General features: G+C 46.8%; 1 protein-coding gene across 1 annotated transcript; it reads left to right on the top strand.

Annotated features, from left to right (window-relative positions):
• Window positions 1–1,028: 1,028 nt before the first annotated feature.
• Window positions 1,029–16,878, top strand: LOC135812286 (uncharacterized). The gene is made up of 8 exons (XM_065325655.1): window positions 1,029–1,164; window positions 2,127–2,222; window positions 2,935–3,012; window positions 6,524–6,622; window positions 10,307–10,384; window positions 11,423–11,518; window positions 12,162–12,275; window positions 15,710–16,878. Exons 1-8 carry the CDS (start codon window positions 1,042–1,044, stop codon window positions 16,595–16,597), a joined length of 1,572 nt encoding a protein of 523 aa, XP_065181727.1. The 5' UTR covers window positions 1,029–1,041; the 3' UTR covers window positions 16,598–16,878.
• The last annotated feature ends 5,338 nt before the right edge of the window (window positions 16,879–22,216 follow it).

Here is a 22,216-nt window from a genome sequence, read left to right as displayed (position 1 = left end):
ATCAGATAAAGGTCATCGTGTGGCACGCGGCGGGTTAGCGTCAACTAGTGCCGGCTGAATCAGGGGGGGACTACTGAGAAAAATAATTGCACTAGTGAGCCGGGAGTCGTGTAAACCAGTCCCTGGGCTGGTAGTGAGTGTAGATCGAGTTCGCATGACAGCCGGCTAGCCTATCACGCGATTTCGCCATAGCCACACAGCTTATTGTAGGCTGTCACCATGGTCGCAATCATAGCAGATGACACCCGCTGAAATGGACAACACGAGGACCTCGCAGTACGGACTTCGAGATACGGTCATCAACTCCACTACTACTCGTACTACAGTGCTGGCAACTGAAATCCGACCCCCTTGCAGGCGCACCGCCCCGAACAAGGGGGTCGGATTTCAGTTGCCAGCACTGTACAAATCATGGCATGATAGATCTGTGTTTAGCGGATACGCAATAATGACTACAATCGACGACAACAACTAAATTACTAGTATCAGTTACGGTTCCTGGAGATGGATGGTGATGCAGGGAGAAGGGTTACGCTGCCTGACAACACGTGGGAAATTGTTTGATCCTGCAATTTCAGTTCGAGCACGGTGGACTTCTAGACGATGTGTCCTCATGGCTGTTTTTCAACGCTTAGCCTATCGCTGATATCCCTGCGTGGAATGTTCTTCCAGTGGAGTCCAGGTGGGACTTCGAATGCCCACACTCAATCACCTGGTTGATTGTTTCGGAACTGCAATAATACAGGTTCAAATAATTATTGTTTCATTTTTGTGCGTATTTCTTTGTATCTCTCTTTTTCTATACGTCGCACACCAGATGTACTACTATCACTGTCTTTCTCCTGCTATCTCTCTCTCTGCTTGCTGTTTTTTTTGTTTTGTTGCCACTGTCCCTCATCATACCCATGCTTGGGTGGAGGGCGGCGTGATCCGTTAGGGTAGCTGTCAATACAGTACAGTACAGTTTGTGTGTGTGTGTGTGTGTGTGTGTGTGTGTGTGTATATGTGTGTGTGTGTATGTGTGTGTATGTACGTGTGTGTATGTGTGTGTGTGTGTGTGTGTGTGTGTGTGTGTGTTTCCATCAGCTGCAGGTAAGGCCTACCACTGTGCCAGATAGCCTGTCAAGTTCTGCTTCTGCCACTGCCTCTGCTACAACAGCTACGGTAAGTTGTGCAACATTATTCTCTGTACTGCCGGTTTCACACTAGGCCGATTTATCAGCCCATGCTTCTACATGGACTCGGACATGAAATCGGTGAACTGTGTGGGAGCAGTGTGACTACCTGTTCACAAGCACAACTGAACAGTGACCTAATTCACTTGTAGGGCTGTCTGTGCACAGACATACAAGTTGTACACAGCCACACTAGAGAGTGGTAGACGCCAGGGCGGAGATGTGATCATTTCTATACACACAAGCTACAGGGTCAAAAGCATGAAAGGGCTAGTTTACAATCTGCATCGACTCTCTCTGCTGTCATGGTGAAATTCCTTGTTGGAGGCCCGCTCCAACATGTGAAAGCACTAAAAGTCAGCGCACCTTTGGGTCAAATATCGATCCTGCGATACTTGGTCGAAAAATCGTATCATAAGAAAATCATAGCAGATTTGTCAGAATCCTGTGTGACAACGGATTTCACACCAGATGATTTTCGCCTTGATTTTGATGATTTTTCTCGTATAATTCCATGTCAGCCAGGAAGTTGTACTACACTTCCCGGTTTGTACGGTAGCACGGTTGCATTCTCGTTTCTGAAAATCACATTGGACGCCGTCAATCAGCGTCATGAGTTTCCCATCGCTTCTAAAGGCGTGTTACGTCGCGTCTCATCGAATGTGAACTAGTCTTTAGCATCCCCCATGTAACCCCTCAACCTGATTGCAGGTAGTAAAATTCATAATGCCCTCCCTGACATGTACCACCCTATAATTATACCAATGCAACTTTCACATAACCGGGTATCCTCTAGAATCCACTCCGATATCCGGTCACTGTCGGGTATAAAACTTCTAAGGTAACAGACCTTTTGTTTGTGTGTGTGTGTGTGTGTGTGTGTGTGTGTGTGTGTGTGTGTGTGTGTGTGTGTGTGTGTTGGTATGTGTGTGCTGGTGTGATAAACTGCAGGTACCTGTTTCTAGTCCCATTGCTGCACAAGACCGCCAATCAAGTTCAGCTTCTGCCACTGCCCCTGCCACGACTGGCTCTCCTGCAGGAACTAGAGTAAGTGAAACGACATACCTCTGTTGTACGATATCCAACAGAGTCAATGTCGGTAGCGAACAAGATATCCGCACAAGGACAAACATGCTATTTTGCCCAAATTGGGCTCCTTTTTATCCCAGATTGTGTTTCATTGAGCCACTGTGACAGTTTGGTGCAGTTTGGTGCATAGTTTCCAGTGTAACAAGCACCTCATGAATATTGGATAGCAATGTCAGTCAGTGTTGTATCATGGATAGATACATTGTCATTCGCAATTCGTCATTCGATTTTGCAATAAATCCTATCGGACCATAGATTGGTGAAGGCTCCTAGTGGCTGAAGTAGTTTGCACAGCAGACACCAACCCAAACATGAGGACATGCTGGACTTGTTGTGGAAGATAAGGAAATCAGACAACTGTAATCTGTGCCAGCAATCAAGTTTATAATTATGGTGGGCTGGACCATAGTGTATTGAACGTTTCTGTAACTTGGCTTGACGGAAATTGATGTGTGACTGACTACAGGGGTTGATGTTATTGTGTGTGCATGCACTCACATCATGTGTGTGTGTTTATGTGTGTGTGTATGTGTGTGTGTATGTGTGTGTGTGTGTCTGTGTGTGTGTGTCTGTGTGTCTGTGTGTCTGTGTGTCTGTGTTTGTGTGTGTGTGTGTGTGTGTGTCTGTGTGTGTCTGTGTGTGTGTGTGTTTGTGTGTGTGTGTGTGTCAGCTGCAGATGAGGCCTACCACTGTACCCGAAAGTCTGTCAAGTTCTGCTTCTGCCACTGCCTCAACTACAACAGCTGTGGTAAGTTGAGCAACAGTTTTCTCTGTAATGCCAGTTAGGCTACACGTTTCTATTTCTATGCTTCTCGTCACCCGCGTGCTTACGATTCAGGAGTCTGGAAGAAAAAAAGAAAAAACTGTGCTGCACGGACTGTGCATGTGGGGACCAGCACACTCATGCACATGTACATAATGTGGCCTGGCCTGCGCGACACTTGATGCAAGGACGGCATTGTTTAGTGCGCAATCTAGCTGCACACGCATAAATTGTGACAGAAGCTCCTACCACATACTATTTGCTGATTATGGATGCTATTTTGCATGGTTTATTGATGGATTTTAGTGTGAACACTGGTCTAATCAACTTTTTTTTATTTTTCGGTCATTTTTTCCACCTCTCGCATACGTTTTTAGATTTTCAGGTGACGAGAAACATAGAAATAAAAAAACGTGTGACCTTATACACTAGGCCAGTTTGTCGGCCAATGCTTCGACACCAACTACAATATGAAATAGGCGGACTGTGTCTGAAGAGTCGGACTACCTATTCAAAACATAAAACAGTGAGCTATTTCACTTCTACACCTCTCTGTGCACACACATACAAATTGTGCACAGCCACACTAGAGAGTGGTAGATGCTAGAGCGGAGATGTGATCGTTTTTATATACACAAGCTACAGGGTCAAAAGTATGAAAGGGCTTGTTCACAGTCTGCGCCGACACTCTCTGCTGTCATGGCGAAATTCCATGTTGGAGGCCCGCTCCAACACGTGAAAGCACTCAATATCAGTAAACCTTTGGGTGAAATATCGACTCCGCGATACTTGGCTGAAAAATCTTATGATAAGAAAATCGTAGAAGATTTGTCAGAATCTTGTGTGACAACGGAGTTCACATCAGGTGATTTTCGCCCTGATTTTGAACCATTTTCTCGTATGATTCCATGTCAGCCGGGAAATTGTCCTATCCTTCCCGTTATGTGCAGTAGGACGGTTGCATTCCCGTTTCTGGCAATCATATTGGTCGCCGTCAATCAGCGTCATGAGTGTCCTGTCGCTTCTAACGGTGTGTTACATCGCGCCCTTTCCATTGTGAACTAGTGTTTAGCACCCGCCATGTCACCCCTCAACCTGATTGAAAGTAGTGGTGCTTTCTTGCAGGTTTGCCGAGTAGACGGTTCGATGGACTTCTCGTGTCCTCTGGATGGCAGTCGTGAATCAGTCAAGTTAGAATTCAAGTCGGCAGGAAACCCGCGAGCTCCCATGTAGGGAGCAACATACTCTTCGGATATAATATGTTCACTTACTTCCTCCGTTAAGCAAAACTTCGTTGCGTTTTTAGTGTTCTTGCCATGATATTTCTGTCGGCATTAGACATACATGTCAGTGATCTATCTCCTACATAGAGTAGCTGAGTTGTCGTCCATTGTTCTGACAGGCTTTTGAACCTCTGAAAAGCGTGGAGTCCTTTGAAAAATCGGCGAAGCAGAACCGTTTCTCGACAGGATGTCACCAGAACACAACCCCAGGCGCGCGCGCATGACACCAAAGTGCGAAAATGAGAAACAGCTTGAAAGATCGCGTGGCTCGAAGAAGTGTCCAGGAGCCGGCCAGCACTCAGGCACTGCTGTACGATTACTAGACCGAGTCGATGGTGCGCATCCGCACACAACCAAAATCAATGCAATTGTGTTTGCAGCGCAGGGAAAATCAAAAGCGTTCGGCATTCAGGTTGTCGTTCAGTCGGCGCAAAATCCTGATCTCAACGTCGACGACTTGGCGTTCTTCCACAGCCTGTAGACAGACATGTCACACGTGGCGAAGAAAACCAGAAAGGAGCTTCTTCGGGTGTGGAAACGTGCTGGCACGACACACCACTGCAAAAATGGCGAGCGTTTGTTTGGGTCTGTCTGGCTCTTTCCATGGCGGTCCGGAGAGTGACCACAACTATCAGCGCCACCGTGGAGGTCGTCAAGGTCACAGTTCGAGCGAAGAACTTGGCGATCTCCACGATCAAAATAATCGTGTTTTGGAAACTTGTAAAGGCTGCGTAACAAAAGCTGGCAGCGCTGGCGGCTACAGTCAGCGAGGATGCAGACTCGATGTCATCAGGGAGTGAATCGTCATAAGATTCAGACGAAGAGTGAAGCTGGACTGCTTTGAAACGAGCTGTGTGACATCTGTAAATAAATATCTTTCATATGCTGCCTTGTTTTCCACTTTGCAAAGCGTGTTCGTAGCCATAGAATGATTTGGACAGAACTGTAAAATCGCAACGAAGTTGCTTAACGGAGGAAGTAAAAGTTTGATACCCGATAGTGACCGCATGTCGGACTGGATTCTAGAGGATACCCGGTTATATGAAGGGTTTAGAGGTACAATTATAGGGTGGTGAATGCCAGGGAGGGCATTATGAATTTTACTACCTGCAATCAGGTCGAGGGGTGACATGGCGGGAAAGACTAGTTCACATTCGAAAGGGCGCGACGTAACACGTCGTTAGAAGCGACAGGACACTCATGACGCTGATTGACGGCTACCAATATGATTGCCAGAAACGGGAATGCAACCGTCCTACTGCACAAAACGGGAAGGAAAGGACAATTTCCTGGCTGACCATGGAATCATAGGAGAAAATGCTTCAAAATCAGGGCAAAAATAACCTGATGTGAACTCCGTTGTCACACAAGTTTCTGACAATTCTTCTACGATTCCACTCCCTGCTCAAAGCGCTCTGGATGGCAGTCGTGAGTCTGTCAAGTTAGAATTCAAGTAGGCAGGAAAACCGCGAGCTCCCATGCAGGGAGCAACACAATCTTCCCCTACCATCACCGAAGTCCCACCAACCTCTTCTTCACATTGTTGTCCCCAGCACGGGCTTGCGAATTAGATGGTTTGGAGGCAACAACGTTGTGAATGGCCAACTGTCCTCAGCGCTTGTTCAGCACCTCCATGAGCGACACTGACTCACGCTGCTATCTGGTGTTCCCGAGATGTTTGTCGCCCTGGAAACGGAGCGTCTCTGTAAATTTGTATCCCTGGTGATGTTTATGCCTGGAGAGCACTATATAAGTGGTGCTCTTGAGGCCCAATTTTCCTAAGCCTACTCAAGCTCAACTGATGAGGGGTGAATTCCCCAAAACACTGTGTATTGAGCAGGGAGTGGTGCTTTCTTGCAGGTTTGCCGAGTGGATGGTTCAATGGACTTCTCGCGTGCTCAGGATGCCAGTCGTGAGTCAGTCAAGTGAGAATTCAAGTCGGCAGGAAAACCGCGAGCTCCCATGTAGTGAGCAACACACTCTTCCCCTACTAACGCCGAAGTCGCACCAACCTCTTCTTCACATATTATATCCAGCATGTTTTTGTATTATTTACTTGTATTATCATGCGAATGAACTTTTTGTTTGCTTGTGTGTGTGTGTGTGTGTGTGTGTATGTGTGTGTGTGTGTGTTTGTATGTGTGTCCATGTGCCTGTGTGTGTGTGTGTGTGTGTTTCTGTGTGTGTGTCTGTGCCGGTGTGATAAACTGCAGGTACCTGTCTGTAGTCCCATTGCTGCACAAGACAGCCGCTCAAGTTCAACTTCTGCCACTGCGCTTGCCCTTGCCCCTGCTTCTCCTACAGCAACGAGAGTAAGTTAAATGACATAACCTACATGTATATTGTAAAATTTCGTAAATAAGCCCACCCTAAATAACGCCCATGTCCGATAATAAGCCCACCCCGAATAACGCCCATGTCCGATAATAAGCCCACCATAAATAACGCCCATGTCCGATAATAAGCCTACCCTAAATAACGCCCATGTCCGATAATAAGCCCAGTTTTAAGTGGTGTACACTTCAAGTCCGTTTTAGCGCCCATGCCCTAAATAAGCCCAGGGCGTAAAGTGGACTCAAAACGACCAGCGAGCGAGTGTGCGTTCGCGTACAAACTGTAGAACAGTTGTAGATCGAGTGCGTGCCATCCAACTGCACGCAGAACAGTGCAGAACTCAACACTGGCACGGCGCGCGCGCGCGCGCGCGCGCGCGAGGACAGCGATGTTCCTTTGGAATGTAGCAAACTGCCAAAAAATGTAGCAAAACATGTCGCGCTTACCTGTACCTAGTGGCTCGTGGTGATGCGTGAGGACGAAGCGCTTCCCTCCGTTTTGACTCCTGGCGGCTTTTTGTTTTCACATTTCTGTAGTGGTCTTGAGTGCCAGGTAGAAGTTTCAACAATGAGTTGCTGATTGATTGATCTCCTGCAGATTGCATTCGAAATGACGCCCATGCCCTAAAATGAGCCCATGCCGAAATATACGCCCGGTTTTTGACACTCTGCAAAGTATACGCACGGGGCATATTGACGGAATTTTACGGTATTGTAAAGCTGTGTTCACAACTGGCGCGTGGACGCGGTACTCTTGCGGTTCATGCGTACCAAAACGCGCGCTCAGGCATTCACAAAAAAACAGCAATCAATCCGAGTCGTATTTAGCGCGTGCGACATCTTCGAGTACTAAGTCTTGACCCCGCCAGTCAATGTGACTGGCATGTACGCTGGTACGCGCCTGATACGCGCTGAAAATTCCAGCATGTTGATATTTCCATTTCGGCGTGTTTCCATGGCGCTCCAAAAGCCAGCAAAATACGCACGAACGAGTGGTTTCACACGTACACGTGCCAGTTGTGAACACAGCTAAAGTTATTGAACATCAGCATTAAATGTCGTTTAAAGGGGAAGTTAAGGCAAAAATTAAAATTTCACCAGTTGTAGTCTTCGGGGTGCTGAGTCGAATGGTCGTGGTCCGAGGAAGCTGAGACGCTCCCTTCCTACTTGAATCCCAATCGAACTCGCGCACTTCCACCAAAACTGGGTGACTGCGCCCTACTAGATGGGGATTTGTATGCAAAATGTCACTAAAAGCGCCATTTCGTTCTTATAAAAGCACGGATGACCGCGATTGGCCCATATGTTGTAGTCTTTTGGACGCTGAGTCGACTGGTTTTGGTCCGAAAAGGCTGCGATGCAGCGTTCCTCCTTTATTCCCAATCGAACATGGTTGAAGAAGCGGTCACGTGGTCCTGGGTGCCCAAATCACCTGGTCACCACGCCAGCAGGTGACAACTTTCACACCAAGGTTCAACTCGAGTGACAGGACTGCACCCAAAAAAGGTCAAACAGGCTAGTAAGTTGTACCCTGCAGGCACGGTGACCAGGTGACTGGTGTACGCAGGAGCACGTGACCGCTTCTTCAACCATGTTCGATTGGGAATAAAGGAGGAACGCTGCATCGCAGCCTTTTCGGACCAAAACCAGTCGACTCAGCGTCCACAAGACTACAACATATGGGCCAATCGCGGTCATCCGTGCTTTTATAAGAACGAAATGGCGCTTTTAGTGACATTTTGCATACAAATCCCCATCTAGTAGGGCGCAGTCACCCAGTTTCGGTGGAAGTGCGCGAGTTCGATTGGGATTCAAGTAGGAAGGGAGCGTCTCAGCTTTCTCGGACCAAGACCATTCGACTCAGCACCCCGAAGACTACAACTGGTGAAATTTTAATTTTTGCCTTAACTTCCCCTTTAACGACCAAAATATCCGCATGAGGCCAGATTTGCTATTATTTTGCCCAAATGTGGCTCTTCTTTTATCCCAGATTGGGCCTCATTCCCTCACTGTGACAGTTTGGTGTAGTTTGGTGCATAGTTTCCAGTGCAACAAGCACCTCATGAATATTGGATAGCAATGTCAGTCAGTGTTGTTCATGGATAGATACATTGTCATTCGCAATGCTTTTGCCCCCAAACCAGCTAGTCCGAAGGCTTTGCAAAGCATTACTAAACCAGATAGTGGAAACCACTTTGGCGTTAATTGTACAAAAGTTGGATGATCCCACACCGGAGGTCGCGTTTTGGTGGATGATGAAGTTTGTACAGTGGACACCAACCCAAACATGAGGGCCTGCTGAACTTCTCAGGGTTCTCGATAAGGCGACATAGCGCGGCACCAAGCCCTCTTTCACTTTTTGACTGCCCCTTTCAGAGAGAATGCTCCAACCTTCAGAGTGCGATCGCCACCTTTTTATATGCATTATACTTACACATCCTGTTTTAGCACAGCAGAGAATGGAGGCACAAGATGGCGGTAAAACTCACTAAATTGTGGATCAGATGATCACCCCACCCCTCCCCCCTTTCATTTTTGTTTTCGCTATAACACTGCTTATTTTGGAAGATTATGACGTCAGACAACTGCAATCTGTGCCTGCAATCAGGTTTATAATAGGGCTTGAAAGTGCTACGTCACAGCATAGCAACAATTTCAAAAATTCAAAACTGGATCCTCATGGATCCAGTGTTTGTATGGACCTAAGCACATTTCAAGCAGTCTTACTCACAGCAAGGTGATATAGCCGGTAAAATTTACTGGGTTGGCTGATGAGGATGGGGTGACAACTGGTGGCGAAGATCGGGTAATGTTTCCATGGTAACACCACAATGCACCCCTTCCCTTACACACTGGGTAGACATGCGGAGTGTTACATGAATTTGTACACTCACGCTGTACATGATGTCAACTGCGACTTAGAGTATTATTATGTACCCGTCTACCCCGAGATCCTCACGAGTAGCACGGGTACCCAACTACTTGTGCATACAACTACCGTAAAGTCGCGGATAAAACCCGGGCTTATAAGCACATAAGCCGCTTCCTGCATCAGGCTTCAATGCAAACCAGGCCTGTATGCAAACCATGCTTACATGCACCACTGACATTTTTGCCAGGCTTGTATGCACATCGGCCGATCCGGGCTTGCATAGAAGCCAGACTTCTACGCGCAACACGCGTAGATTTACCACTGACTACCGGTATGGCGGCAGTTTTACTGTGCACTGTAAATAGTGCATGCACTCTTGACCTACCCGATCCGCGCTTGCATAGAAGCCAGGCTTCTACGCGCGACAGGCTTATATGCATTGACCCGTTTGATTTCCAGGCTTCTATCCGCGATGTGCTTGTATGCAAACCCGGCTTTTATCCGCGACTTTATGGTAGTTGCTATGCACTCACACACTGTAGGCAATAGCAAAGTCACACGTTAGTGGATCCAAACGTAGAAATCTGACGTGGACTTACTACAGACTGGCCGTTTTGATGTCATCACTTTCAAGCCCCATTATGGTAGGCTTGACAATAGTGTTCTGAAATTTTCTGTAACTTGGCTTAAAGGAAATTTATGTACGACCAACTGCTGGGTTGATGTTTTTTTGTGTTCGCATGTACAAATGTGTGTGTGTTTGTGTGTGTGCGTGTGTGTGTTTCCGTCAGCTGCAGATAAGGCCTACCACTACCTCAGAAAGCCTGTCAAGTTCTGCTTCTGCCACTGCCTCTGCTACAACAGCTACGGTAATATAAACAACATTTTTTGTCTGTAATGCCGGTTTCACACTAGGCCAGTTTATCGGCCAATGCTTCGACACCGCCTCCGACATGAAATCTGCTGACTGTGTCGGATGAGTCAAACTACCTGTTCACACATTCAATAGTGAGGTATTTCACTTGTAGACCTGACTGTGTACACACATACAAGTTGTACACAGCCACACTAGAGAGTGATAGATACCAGAGCGGAGATGTGATAGTTTCTATATACATAAGCTACAGGGTCAAAAGCATGAAAGGGCTAGTTCACAATCTTCACCGACTCTCTCTGCTGTCATGGTGAAATTCCTTGTTGAAGGTCCGCTCCAGCTTGTGAAAGCACTAAAAGTCAGCCCACCTTTGGGTCAAATATCGATCCTGCGATTCTTGGTCGAAAAATCGTATCGTAAGAAAATCGTAGCAGATTTGTCAGAATCCTGTGTGACAACGGATTTCACACCAGATGATTTTCGCCTTGATTTTGATGATTTTTCTCGTATGATTCCATGTTAGTCGGGAAATTGTACTACACTTCCCGGTTTGTACGGTAGCACGGTTGCATTCTCGTTTCTGACAATCACATTGGACGCTGTCAATCAGCGTCATGAGTGTCCTGTTCCTTCTAAAGGCATGTCACGTCACGCCCTGTTGAATGTCAACTGGTCTTTAGCATCCCCCATATAACCCCTCACCCTGATTGCCAGTTTAACAGTAAAAATTCATAATGCCCTCCCTGACATGCACCACCCTATAATTATACCAATACAACTTTCACATAACCGGGTATCCTCTAGAATCCAGTCCGATATCCGGTCACTGCCAGATATAAAACCTCTCAGGTAACAAACCATTTGTTTGTCTGTTTGTGTGCATATTTGTGTGTGAGTGTGTGTATGTGTATGTGTATGTGTGTGTGTGTGCATGTTTGTGTGTGTGTGTGTGTGTGTGTGTGTGTGTGTGTGTGTGTGTGTGTGTGTGTGTGTGCGTGTGTTGGTGTGTCTGTGCCGTTGTTATAAACTGCAGGTACCTGTTTCTAGTCCCATTGCTGCACAAGACAGCCAGTCAAGTTCAACTTCTGCCACTGCCCCTGCCGTGACTGGCTCTCCTGCAGTAACTAGAGTAAGTTAAAAGACATACCTCTGTTGTACGATATCCAACAGAGTCAATGTCGGTAGCGACCAAGATATCCGCACAAGGCCAAATATGCAATTTTGCCCAAATGTGGCTCCTTTTTGTCCCAGGTTGTGCCTCATTAACTCACTGTGACAGTTTGGTGCATAGTTTCCAGTGCAACTAGCACGACCTGAGACCTAGAACACATCTCCAGTGCGCAAACCAACAGTCTTCCAGCTTGGAAGGTTCAAAATTATGGAAGGACCAATGAGGGGAAGGTTAGCGCAGAGAAAATGTACACAAGCTAAGTCCCATGGCAACAAAGAATGCCGACCGTTACAGGACGCTAACGAGACCAGTTAATAACATGACAATGCGGTATAACTACAATTTGGAGCACTCTTTTTTCGCTCTTTGTTTGCTTTGGCGTCGTTCGCTCGGTGTGTCGAGGCTGTTGGTATGCATACTGGAGATGTGTTAGAGCTAGGTCTCAGGTCGTTAATCTAATGTCTCAGTGGCCTGTCAGTTTTGTACCCTGTTATCGCACTTTCTGACTGCTTATCATCTTGTTACAGTCGTGGATAGTTGCTTCATAACTCATTTCTATGTGATTCCTTCTCTCTTGATGGTGCCTCTCTGCTGCTTTTAGGCACAGGCCACAGGAGCTGCAAGCACAGCTGTTTCATCCGTTGGTAGAGGATATCATGTCTTACCTGCTATGCCAACCCCAACACAGATTGCAAACATCAGGATACGCAGAAAGGTAAGATTGAACGAGTCCGTTGTGTTTTCAGACTTAGGGGTAGCAATTTTAGACAGGTGTCAATACCAGATACTTGGAAGCACTTTCAAACAAGTGTGGATAGTATGTATACCTTTCCTGGGTATAATTAGTGGTGTGCACGGGTAGTCGGGTACCCGTGCTACCCGCGAGGACCTCGCGTAGACGGGTACAGAATAGTACCTGAAAACCCGAAGTCGCAGATGACATCATGTACAGTGCACGTGTACAAATTCATGTAATCACGGCAATACTCCTCATGTCTACCCAGTGAGTGCGTTTGATTATGCCCGCGACTCGATTCTTGAATGGAATCTCGCCGTTTGATTTCATGTCACGAGCTCTGGAATTGATTCGGAATCCATTCACCTATTCACATCGGGTGATGTGAATAGCCAGGGGCGATTCATGACGGTTCGCGGGCATAATCGAACGCACTCAGTGTGTATGGGAAAGGGTGCATGGTGGTGTTACCATGGAAACATTACCCGATCGGGTACCCGTGCTACCCGTGGAAAACTACCCTAACCCGATGCCCGAAGAAAATGCTACCCGACTCAGCCCTAGGTGTAATCCCCAAAAACTATCCCAAAAAATCATAGAACATGCCATGGATTTTGTAACTAATTATGGCTAACAATGGAATGGTCTAGGAGCATGGGTGAGAAACAGAAGAAACAAATATAGTAAAACCTGGTTTAAGCCACCACATTTACGGTGCAAGCAAAAGTATAAAAAAGAGAGTAACTTATCGTGTCCGTTCCCGAAGGGAACTGACGACGGCCGCTAACACCCGGTAAACCCTAGCGGCAGATGCAGCGCCTAACGGTGGGGGTGAGTGGATAAGTCTCACAACCACTGGCACAAGTACCGAGAACGACCCCATTAGCTGCATCCATGTAAAAGCGGTCTTTAAAACCAGGTGGTCTTTAGAACCAGGTGGTCTTTAGAACCAGGTCTCGCAGAGTCTGTGTAGAACTGTCAGTGCATGTAAAAACGGTGGTTAATAGCAGGTGTTCGCTAACCCAGAGGTGGTTAATAGCAGGTGGTCGCTAACCCAGAGGTCGCTAACCCAGAGTTGGCTAACCCAGAGGTCGCTAACCCAGAGTTGGCTAACCCAGAGGTCACTTACACCAGGTTTTACTGTAATAGCTGCAACTCATGTTTGGAAACAAAAGGATTTTTCCAGCCGTGCTGAGACCCATGGTTAATTGGGAACTCCTGGCCTGGCCCCGAGAGAAGCATGGATGCAGCAAATGAGATTCTACATCTTTGACCACTATAATGGTGGGTGTGATGTGCTCTCCTCCTGACTCTTCAGGGGATGCATCTGCACCGTGATCCTCGACGGTTGTGGAGTTCCTACGAATGTGGGAAACTCAGGCTCTATCTGAGTCTCACATGAAACGTGGAATTCAGTTTTTGATTTCGAATTTGCGGCCAAAATGTGGTGTTTAATATCAGTATGCCGTCATTTTGTGGTGTGTATGTGGTGAAAACAATCGGTCTACAGGCTCTCACTAGACATCTTCGACTTGTGCTAACAAATAACTGATTAATTTCAATCGCATGACGTACAACAAACTTTCGGGTATAACCAGAGGCAGTATAGCAGAGGTTGCCTGCGTCAATAGAGAGGTTTTGCGTTCCAAATTTCGGAAATATTTTCGGAATGTGGCGGCAAGAGTAGAAAAAGTAGTCGAACTTTCGGAAGTGCTGTGGCGAAAGTGCATGGTTTTCGGAAAATGGATTTTCGGCTCTTTCCTGTTTAGGAGCGCATATTTGAATATTTTTCATGTGTGTATTTTTGTTTTCTGCTGCTCTCACTGATTATATTTGAAAAATTTCCACGTGTGTAGTTTTGGTTTTTGCTGGTTTTTGCTGCTCTCGCCATGTTGACTAGATGTTCTCACACTCCATCACACTCTATCTTCCTTTGCCATGGAGCCTACTGACAGTACAAGCAAGAGTACATTTTTATGTACTCTTGGTACAAGACATAGTTCGTCAACCTCGTCTTCAGCCGTTGGATCACTCGGTCCACCATCGGTCCGTCCTCGCAGCCTCGTCTTCGAACCGCACCCAAATTCAGTTTGACCTGCCCCGGCTTCCCGGCATGCATTTGATCCTGCTCAGGCAACTCCTATTTTGTGCTCAACCCCTTTGTTCGCAGCTCTGTGGGATCCGAGGAGACTGCAAAACTTCTTGCCTCGTCTGACCCAAAGTTTGCTGCCACACGCTGCTGCTGTTGGACCATGGTACCAGCATACCTCAAAACCGGATTTGCAAGATTTGGACGGAAACAGTTTTCGGTTTTGGCGCCTTCGACTCTCTCCATTTCGTTTTCCATGGCAACCCTTGGAAACGAAGTCGAATCAGATTTTCAGAATGCAAAACACTGAAAATGCCGTTTTTAAGCAAGCACTTTTTCGGAAAGGCACAGTCGAAAAACAATCCGAAATTCGGAATGCAAAACCTCTCTAATAACATGAATATATGTTCTGGTTAGAAAAATACCAACCAGTATCTGCTCCAGGACCAGGTTAGCCAGGTCAGTGACCCGATTGCGGGGGGGGGGGGGGGGGGGGCAGGGGTACTTTGACCTGGTAAAAAATAAGAACACCAGTCACTTGTGACTGACCCTTCAAAAACTGGCACATTCTGCTCTTAACGCAGTGAAATTGTCAGAACCATACAAACATTATGGCATGCACTTCCTTGACCTCTGCTCTATTTTTTTATCTACATACCAAACATGAATGAAACTTACCAGAAAAAGCACCGACCTCTGTAAAATATTCAGCCAGCACTACCTGCCAAAGGCTACTGGTGACCCAATTCTCTGCAGGTCGCAGTACAGCTGGAAAAATCCTTCCGCTTCCAATCATGACTTGAACCGGGTACCTCTCATTTCTACATCATGGTCTAATACCAACGGACTGTGCCTCCCTGCCTATCTTCTGCAATGAAGACCTTGCATGTACATTACAGTAGATTTGTAGTCATTTCTGTTTATGTATCTTATTATGTGCGGTTTGTATGTGTACATGTATGTGTGTGTGTGTGTGTGTGTGTGTGTGTGTGTGTGTGTGTGTGTGTGTGTGTGTGTGTGTGTGTGTGTGTGTGTGTGCGTTGTGTGTGTGTGTGTTCTTTGTGTGTGTGTGTGCGTGTGTGTTCGTGTGTGCATGTGTTTGTTGTTGTTGTTGTTGTGTTTGTGAGTGTGTGTGTGTGTGTGTGTGTGTGTGTGTGTGCGTGTGTGTGTGTGTGTGTGTGTGTGTGTGTGTGTGTGTGTGTGTGTGTGTGTGCGTGTGTGTATGTGTGTGTATGTGTGCGTGAGTGAGCGTGTGTGTGTGTCTATTGATGTCTGTTTTTGTGCCTGTGTGTTATCCGGTATGTGGTTTTCTTTGATTACGCAGTGGAACAAGTCTGAAGGACAGAAGCATGGTAATCATGCCATGCTTGCCACGTACAGTGACAAACTGGTTGCTGTGTGGCGTGATGGTGTGTACATCTCCAATATCATGGAGACATCAGACTTGCAGACATGGCACAGTATTGACCTACCAAGTGAATACAGTGAGCTGCAAGCCCCATCACTGGCATCCCATGGTGGTATGCTGTACATGCACTGTAACACATACACCAAGAGCACCAACACACGGGTGTACTCTATTCTGCAGTACTGTGACACACCAGATAACGGTGATGGCAGCCGCAGTGGTGGTGATGGTGGTCAGTGGACCAAACTTACGGACGTCCCGTCGCACTGTAAGCATGCCTGGTGTACTCTACATGTAGGTGCTGATGCTATTTCTCTATATGGTGGCAGGCATTATGGAACAGATCAAAATAATGTTAGTATCTATTCTCTAGCTAGCAAGCAGTGGAGCTCTTCTTCTTCACCATCCAATACTAGCCTAGTATTGCCTTCATTGCCACCACCATGCAGCGAAGCATCACTTGTTACATTCCCTGATTCACTGTACTTAGCTGGTGGTGTTACTGGTTGTTTTCTCAAACACCATGATGGTAGGTGGGTGTCCACCACTCCACCTGATGGTGTTAAGCTGAAGTTTAGTGCAGCATGCGCACTGTCTGACCATTGCATGGTTATTTGCCCCAACACTCCTTCTGCCAAGTGTGTGGTATATGATATTTCATCTGGTGAGGTCTATCCACTACCAGCTATGCCAGAGTACAGTTGTTACACTCCATCACTCACACTGTTTGGCAGTACACTGGTACTCAGTGTAGGTGACAGTGACACTCCTGGTTCTCTGTACACACTGGATATGAGTGTGTGAGTGTAGTAGGTTACTAACTACAGTCAATCACTGATGATAACTACAGTATGCAAACTGTACTGCTTTTCACTTTCTTTCTATTATCAGAAAGTTGCTAATCTTTGTTTTCACATCTCTCTGGTTGTCAAGTAATTGTCTAGTTTTACGCTGCCTAATCCCCTGTAACATATACCCAGATTGGTTGAGTGAATATTACTCTTACCTCTATAGTCACCTCCAAACTTACCCATTCTTTCCTTGATGCCTCCACAGCAGGAATGTGAATTGTGAACTGAAAACTATTTTTATTGTGCGTCTCCCCTGAGTCTGCTATGTTCTAAGTTCTGTTTCTGACATAGAGCACTTTCTGCAGCTCGGGGATCAACGGATTTGTTGATTAGGTGTGTGCATTTTTATGTATGCTTTGAGGGCAAGGGTTAGGAGGGGGAGGGGGGGGGCTTGTGGAGTTGCATCATGCATGGTTTCCATAGTCGGAGAACCATATGTTCAAGAAGCTGTTCAGTGAACACCTGATACTAATGCTTGTCTGCATGTTTGCACTTTGCATTTCGGATATCCATAACAAAGCCATGTCTGGTTTCTTGAAGAGAGAGACGAAGACAGAGACCGATACAAAGACAGAGCTAGAGACTAAAGGCCTATTCAAACTTCATTTTACGTACGGGAAACGCGTCGCAAAGGGGAAAGCCATCGCGGGAAGGTCGCGCGATGAATTTCCCGTACGCGAAATGAAGTATGAATAGCCTTAAAAGACAGAGGCAGAGGGGAATTGATATACAAAAGAAAATGCGGAGGGGCAAGGTACGAACCCTGGGGAACACCGCAGTTTAGCATATATTGAGAAGAGGGAGTTCCATCCAGCTTCACATTTAGACTACGGTCAAGCAAGTAGGACCCAAACTAGGCGTGTGCCTCTGGTGCCATGAATGCATTCATGTGGCCCAGGAGCGTAGGATGATGTACTTTATCAAACGCTTTCTGGAAGTCGAGAAATGCACAGTCAAATCTCTGGCCTCTATCAGAGAGACGGGCAATCTGATGGGTCAAAAGAATGAGTTGATCCGTAGCTGATCGTTGTGGAACGTAAGCAAATTGACTGGGCGGAATTCTGCAATTACGGTAAAGAAAGCTGTTCAGGTGATGGGCTATGCGGGATTCGAAGAGGCGGCTGATGGGGTGGAGCAGTGAAATGGGACGGTAGTTCGTGGGCAAAGAAACACTTCCTTTACACTTGGAAAGAGGAATAACCGTTGCTGATTTCCTTGCACTGGGAAATTGTGATGTGGATAGACTGGAGTTGAACAAGTAAGACAAGGACTCGCATACTAAATCAGCCATGGACCGGAGTACTGGAATAACATAATTACTTGAAGTCGATTTTCGAGACGAAAGATCTGTAAGGTCTTAGTGGACTTGACCTGGTGAAAATGTTGGCATCTGGAACCGAGGAGTGGTAGTGTCAAGGGAGGAATCTAAACAAGGGAATTGATTTGCTTCTTGTGGTAACGTACACTGATTGGCGAAATGCTGTGCAAGAAGGTTCACCTTTTCCAATTGCGTGTTAGTCCGACGATCGCCATCTTGCAAATCTGGTATCAATGGTTTACGAGTTGAAATGTTGCAAAAATCCTTAACTCTCCTCCACCACACATATCCATCTTTCGTGCAACCCTTCGAGATACTGGCAGCGTTGCGATCAAGAAAGGCAGATCTGGCAGCACGGATTTTCTTACGATAAATATTCCTGGATACACAGTACGCTGCCTTTGCTTCAGTTGATTGTGGATTTCGCAAATAAGCATGGTACAGTCTATTCTGTCGCCGCTGAAATTGACGCAGGTCAGGTGTGTACCATGTCTGATTTCGCTGATCACGCTTACGCACCCAGGTTGATGACCTTTCAACTAAATCTAGGAAATGGGATTCCCATGCTTTCCAAGAAGCATCATCAGTTTCACATCCATAGAGGCGCTCAAGGAATGGTTCCCTTTCCATCAGGAAACGAAGCCTATTAAAATCAATTGTTCGATGCAGTAGAGTTGTCCGTTGTGGTGTTGGTGCACGTAGTGTAAGAGAAACGATAACGGGGCAGTGGTCTGACAGGGGTGGGAGAGTGGTGATTGACGAGATGATATCTGGAATATTGGTTGCTATGATGTCAAGTAGAGGAGTGCAACCACTGCGCATACTGGGGCGTTTACCATCCTTATTGATAACCGTGAATCCATATTGCACAAATGCCAGTTGCAGTGCTCTACCACTACTGTCAGTGACGTCAGAGTTGTTCCATGCACAATTTCTTGCATTGAAATCACCTAACGCTATACAGTTGTGGTCATCGAATACATGAGAGGGCTCGTTAAATAAATTCGTAATTGCAGCAATTGGTTGTCGTGGAGGTCTGTACCAAACAGATACAAACAGAGGTCTACCAGGAAGCTTTACCTCAACCAATAGCATTTCACAGCTGTTATTCCCAGGCTGTTGTCGAACACTGCACGTATATTTTTCCTTGACAAATAGCGCCACTCCACCCCCACCAAGTTGGGACCATGGTAGGGATGTGTTGGCGCGGTCAAAACGGTACAATGTGTAACCAGGAATCGCAATAGCCGCATCTGGTATATTGGGCTTGAGCCTGGTTTCTGTCAAGCAGATAATGTCGACCGATTCTGACTTGACTAACTGTACGATTTCCGCTTGCTTGCTTATAAGGCTGCAGCAGTTAATAGTGCACAGTGTTATTGCTCTAAATGCGGTTTTTGGAGATCCCCGTAGGTCCTATGCAGAAGAATTACCTGACAAAAGTCGCTGGATATCCTGCTGGGATACCGGCTTTCCCTCAACAAGAATTATGTCAAGCGGAAGGGTACATCTTATACCTTTGGCACGGAGCTGCTTGAACGTGAACCAGCCGGGGTTTGTTCTCCAAGGGCTTCCTTATTCGTCTCACGGTAATGGCAGTTGGGTTCACTTTGGGCACCAGCCCGCTCACAAGCTGGGTGAGATTTTCAACATCGGACTCCGGAAGTCCTGAGATGATCACGTTATCTTGGAGGTCATGTTGCCGGCGCTCTTCCAGGACGATTTCCCATACGGTGTGGTCGAGTTGGGGCCCTGCAACAGATGACGGGTGCGTTCTGGATGCATCGGATCTCCCAAGAGACTCCACAGTGCATGTCAGTTTGCGGTTGCGGTGCTCAAGCACTTCTACTCTTTCCTTGAGTTCTGTGCATGTATCCTTCAATTCTTCAACTTCAACAATTATGGCCGCCATTCTATCATCAAGAACTTCGTTCATTGTTTTTCTGAATTCCGAGATTAGTAAATCAAGCGAAACAACACCTTCTACATTGATACTCCCTACCGATTGTAAGCCGCAATCCGGAGCGTCGCGTATCCGTTTCCTCGCACCAGCTTGCAAAGGTTCCTTAGCTTCGCACTGCACACTGCACAAACTCTCGGCAGGGCTAGGTGCCTTGGCTTTATGGCCATTCATCCTGACAGGACTCGGTGTCGGTGGTACAATATCTGTTCCACTACATATGCCCTCCGCCACCAGCGTGGGTGGGGCTTTGAGCACGACGCAAAAAATTGCTAACCACTCTCGACATCGTAAAGAATCCTTAATTTTAGAGCCGATGTTCGCGATATTTTGAAGGAGAAGGCGAAACGCAACCTGTGCTAGTCCCAGTAAAAACAACATGCCATGTTCGACCAAAAGCTGATCCTACAATGAGCGATCGTGATGATTCCACAGGTAAGAAGACAAACAAACGAGTCAGAGCTCGCCAGGCAGGTAACGCCGAGAACATGATGATATCACACGGAGCTGGTGATCGGATGGAGGTGAACGGGACCAGCAAATCCACCGGGCGTTTGTCCAGGGCCACTGAAGACCAGGTTTCCCAGGGTGCCAGTTTCTCCATGATGGCGAAATGCGCTGCCACAAGAACTCCAGCGAGAATGAAAGCACAGCAACCAACGCCTCGGGCGAACGGAGGAGAGAACACTGAACAATCTGTGCACAATGATTTTCTCTTCGACGGCACGCGTTGCTGTTCTGCTGCATGCATGCGTTTTTCTTGTTGTTTGATCTTCACACATTTTCGCGCAAGCGGTTGCGCGCCGCGGGGACTCGGGGTTACTAAAATCAGTACAGAGCATCTCCCCCTTGGTCGATTTGGACAATCTATGGCTCAAAAATTTCAGGAGACCCTGGCAAAGAAATTTACCGAGACGTTTTTGGATACTCCTTTCGAATGCTGTACTATATCTCCCGAAGTTTACGCATATGCTCTGGCATACCCGTGTGAGTAATGAAAATTTGTTGCGGTAAATCTTTTGGAACACCTGTCATCTGTGCCTGGGCCAAGTCCCAGCTTCGTAGAACCTGGCTGAAGTGCTGCTAACTCCTTCAACCCCCCCCTACTTCGAGCAAAAATGCGACGAAATGCTGACTGCTGATTGGCCAAGCTGGCATTTTGGAGCACGTGCACCGCCCCCATCTAATCGACGCTTTTCTTCGCAACTGTGAGCCATGATTTAGTTGACTCCACAACAGTAGTGGTGAGCTCTGGCGACATTGCCAGCCTGACGGTCAGTACACCGTCAGCGCAGTCCCAGGCAAACTCAAACGTCGCATCAGCGTCGCGTGCCAGCAGCAGCAGCAGTCCATCACCATGATCACAGGGTGGCAGTTTACAACGCCGGATCCGCGGAGACACCTAACAGATACGCTGTACTCTGTACAGGTAGGGTGCCAGTTTTCAATGAATGGACTGACAGTCTGCTGTAGTCTACGAGCACAAATTTGTCAGTAAAGCAGATACACTGTACTTCGCAGCTAGAACTGTACAAACAGTACTGCGCGTGCACATCAGAACCATGACATGACTTGTACTGTGTACTGCGTTCAGATCAAAATTTGCATACACGGCACTATTATCTGTGCAGATGACTTGTGACGTCTCAAGCTGAGATACAAAACCTCCTTGTCAAAACACCCTTACAAAGTTACATGCCATGGACAGGCTACTCAGTAGTAGTGACTGCAGTGGTCATGTATACGAGAGAGCTTGGAAGCTCAGGGCCCTGCGCTATGCTTTGTTGCCTAGCTCATCGTGCATGTTGTTAGAACTGATGGAAATGCTTTTTCCTTTGATTAGCTACATCATTGTATTGCAAAAACGTTTCAATGAGATACTGAAGTAACGTCTTCTGCATAGCTATGGAACCGGCGCTGACTCTGCCGATCACGGGCGTTCTGGAGTCGACGGGATGTCTGTCCTGACGTTTCCTGGGACCGGCGCTGACTCTGCCGATCACGGGCGTTCTTCTTCTTCTTATTATTATACTGACGTTAACTAACATCCATTCTGATTACATTTACTCGTCTTCCTACTTCGTATTTCTTTCCAGAAAATCTCTCCATACAGCAGGGAGTCGTTCACATAATATGACTCCCTGCTATACATCTACATTATTATTATTATTATTATTATTATTATTATTATTTCCACATAATATCAATATCAATATCTCTCAACGGAAGTGTCCTTGCTGGTGTCTGTATGGTTCGGCTGAAGAGCGCGTGGTTGTGATGAGTTGGGAATGCAA

This window comes from Sycon ciliatum, chromosome 3 (genome assembly GCF_964019385.1).
Source record: "Sycon ciliatum chromosome 3, ocSycCili1.1, whole genome shotgun sequence".
Lineage (NCBI taxonomy): Eukaryota > Metazoa > Porifera > Calcarea > Leucosolenida > Sycettidae > Sycon > Sycon ciliatum.
Note: the sequence above shows the minus strand (reverse complement) of the source record. Positions and strands in the feature narration are given on the sequence as shown.

What these genes read in the sequence shown, in the direction of transcription:
- LOC135812286 (XM_065325655.1), top strand. Translation starts at nt 1,042, where the DNA reads ATGTGTGTGTGTGTGTGTGTGTGTGTGTGTGTGTGTTTCCATCAGCTG. An exon ending in CTTCTCCTACAGCAACGAGA is followed by an intron (nt 6,623 to 10,306) that starts GTAAGTTAAATG and finishes TGTTTCCGTCAG; the next exon opens with CTGCAGATAAGGCCTACCAC. An exon ending in CCTCTGCTACAACAGCTACG is followed by an intron (nt 10,385 to 11,422) that starts GTAATATAAACA and finishes TATAAACTGCAG; the next exon opens with GTACCTGTTTCTAGTCCCAT.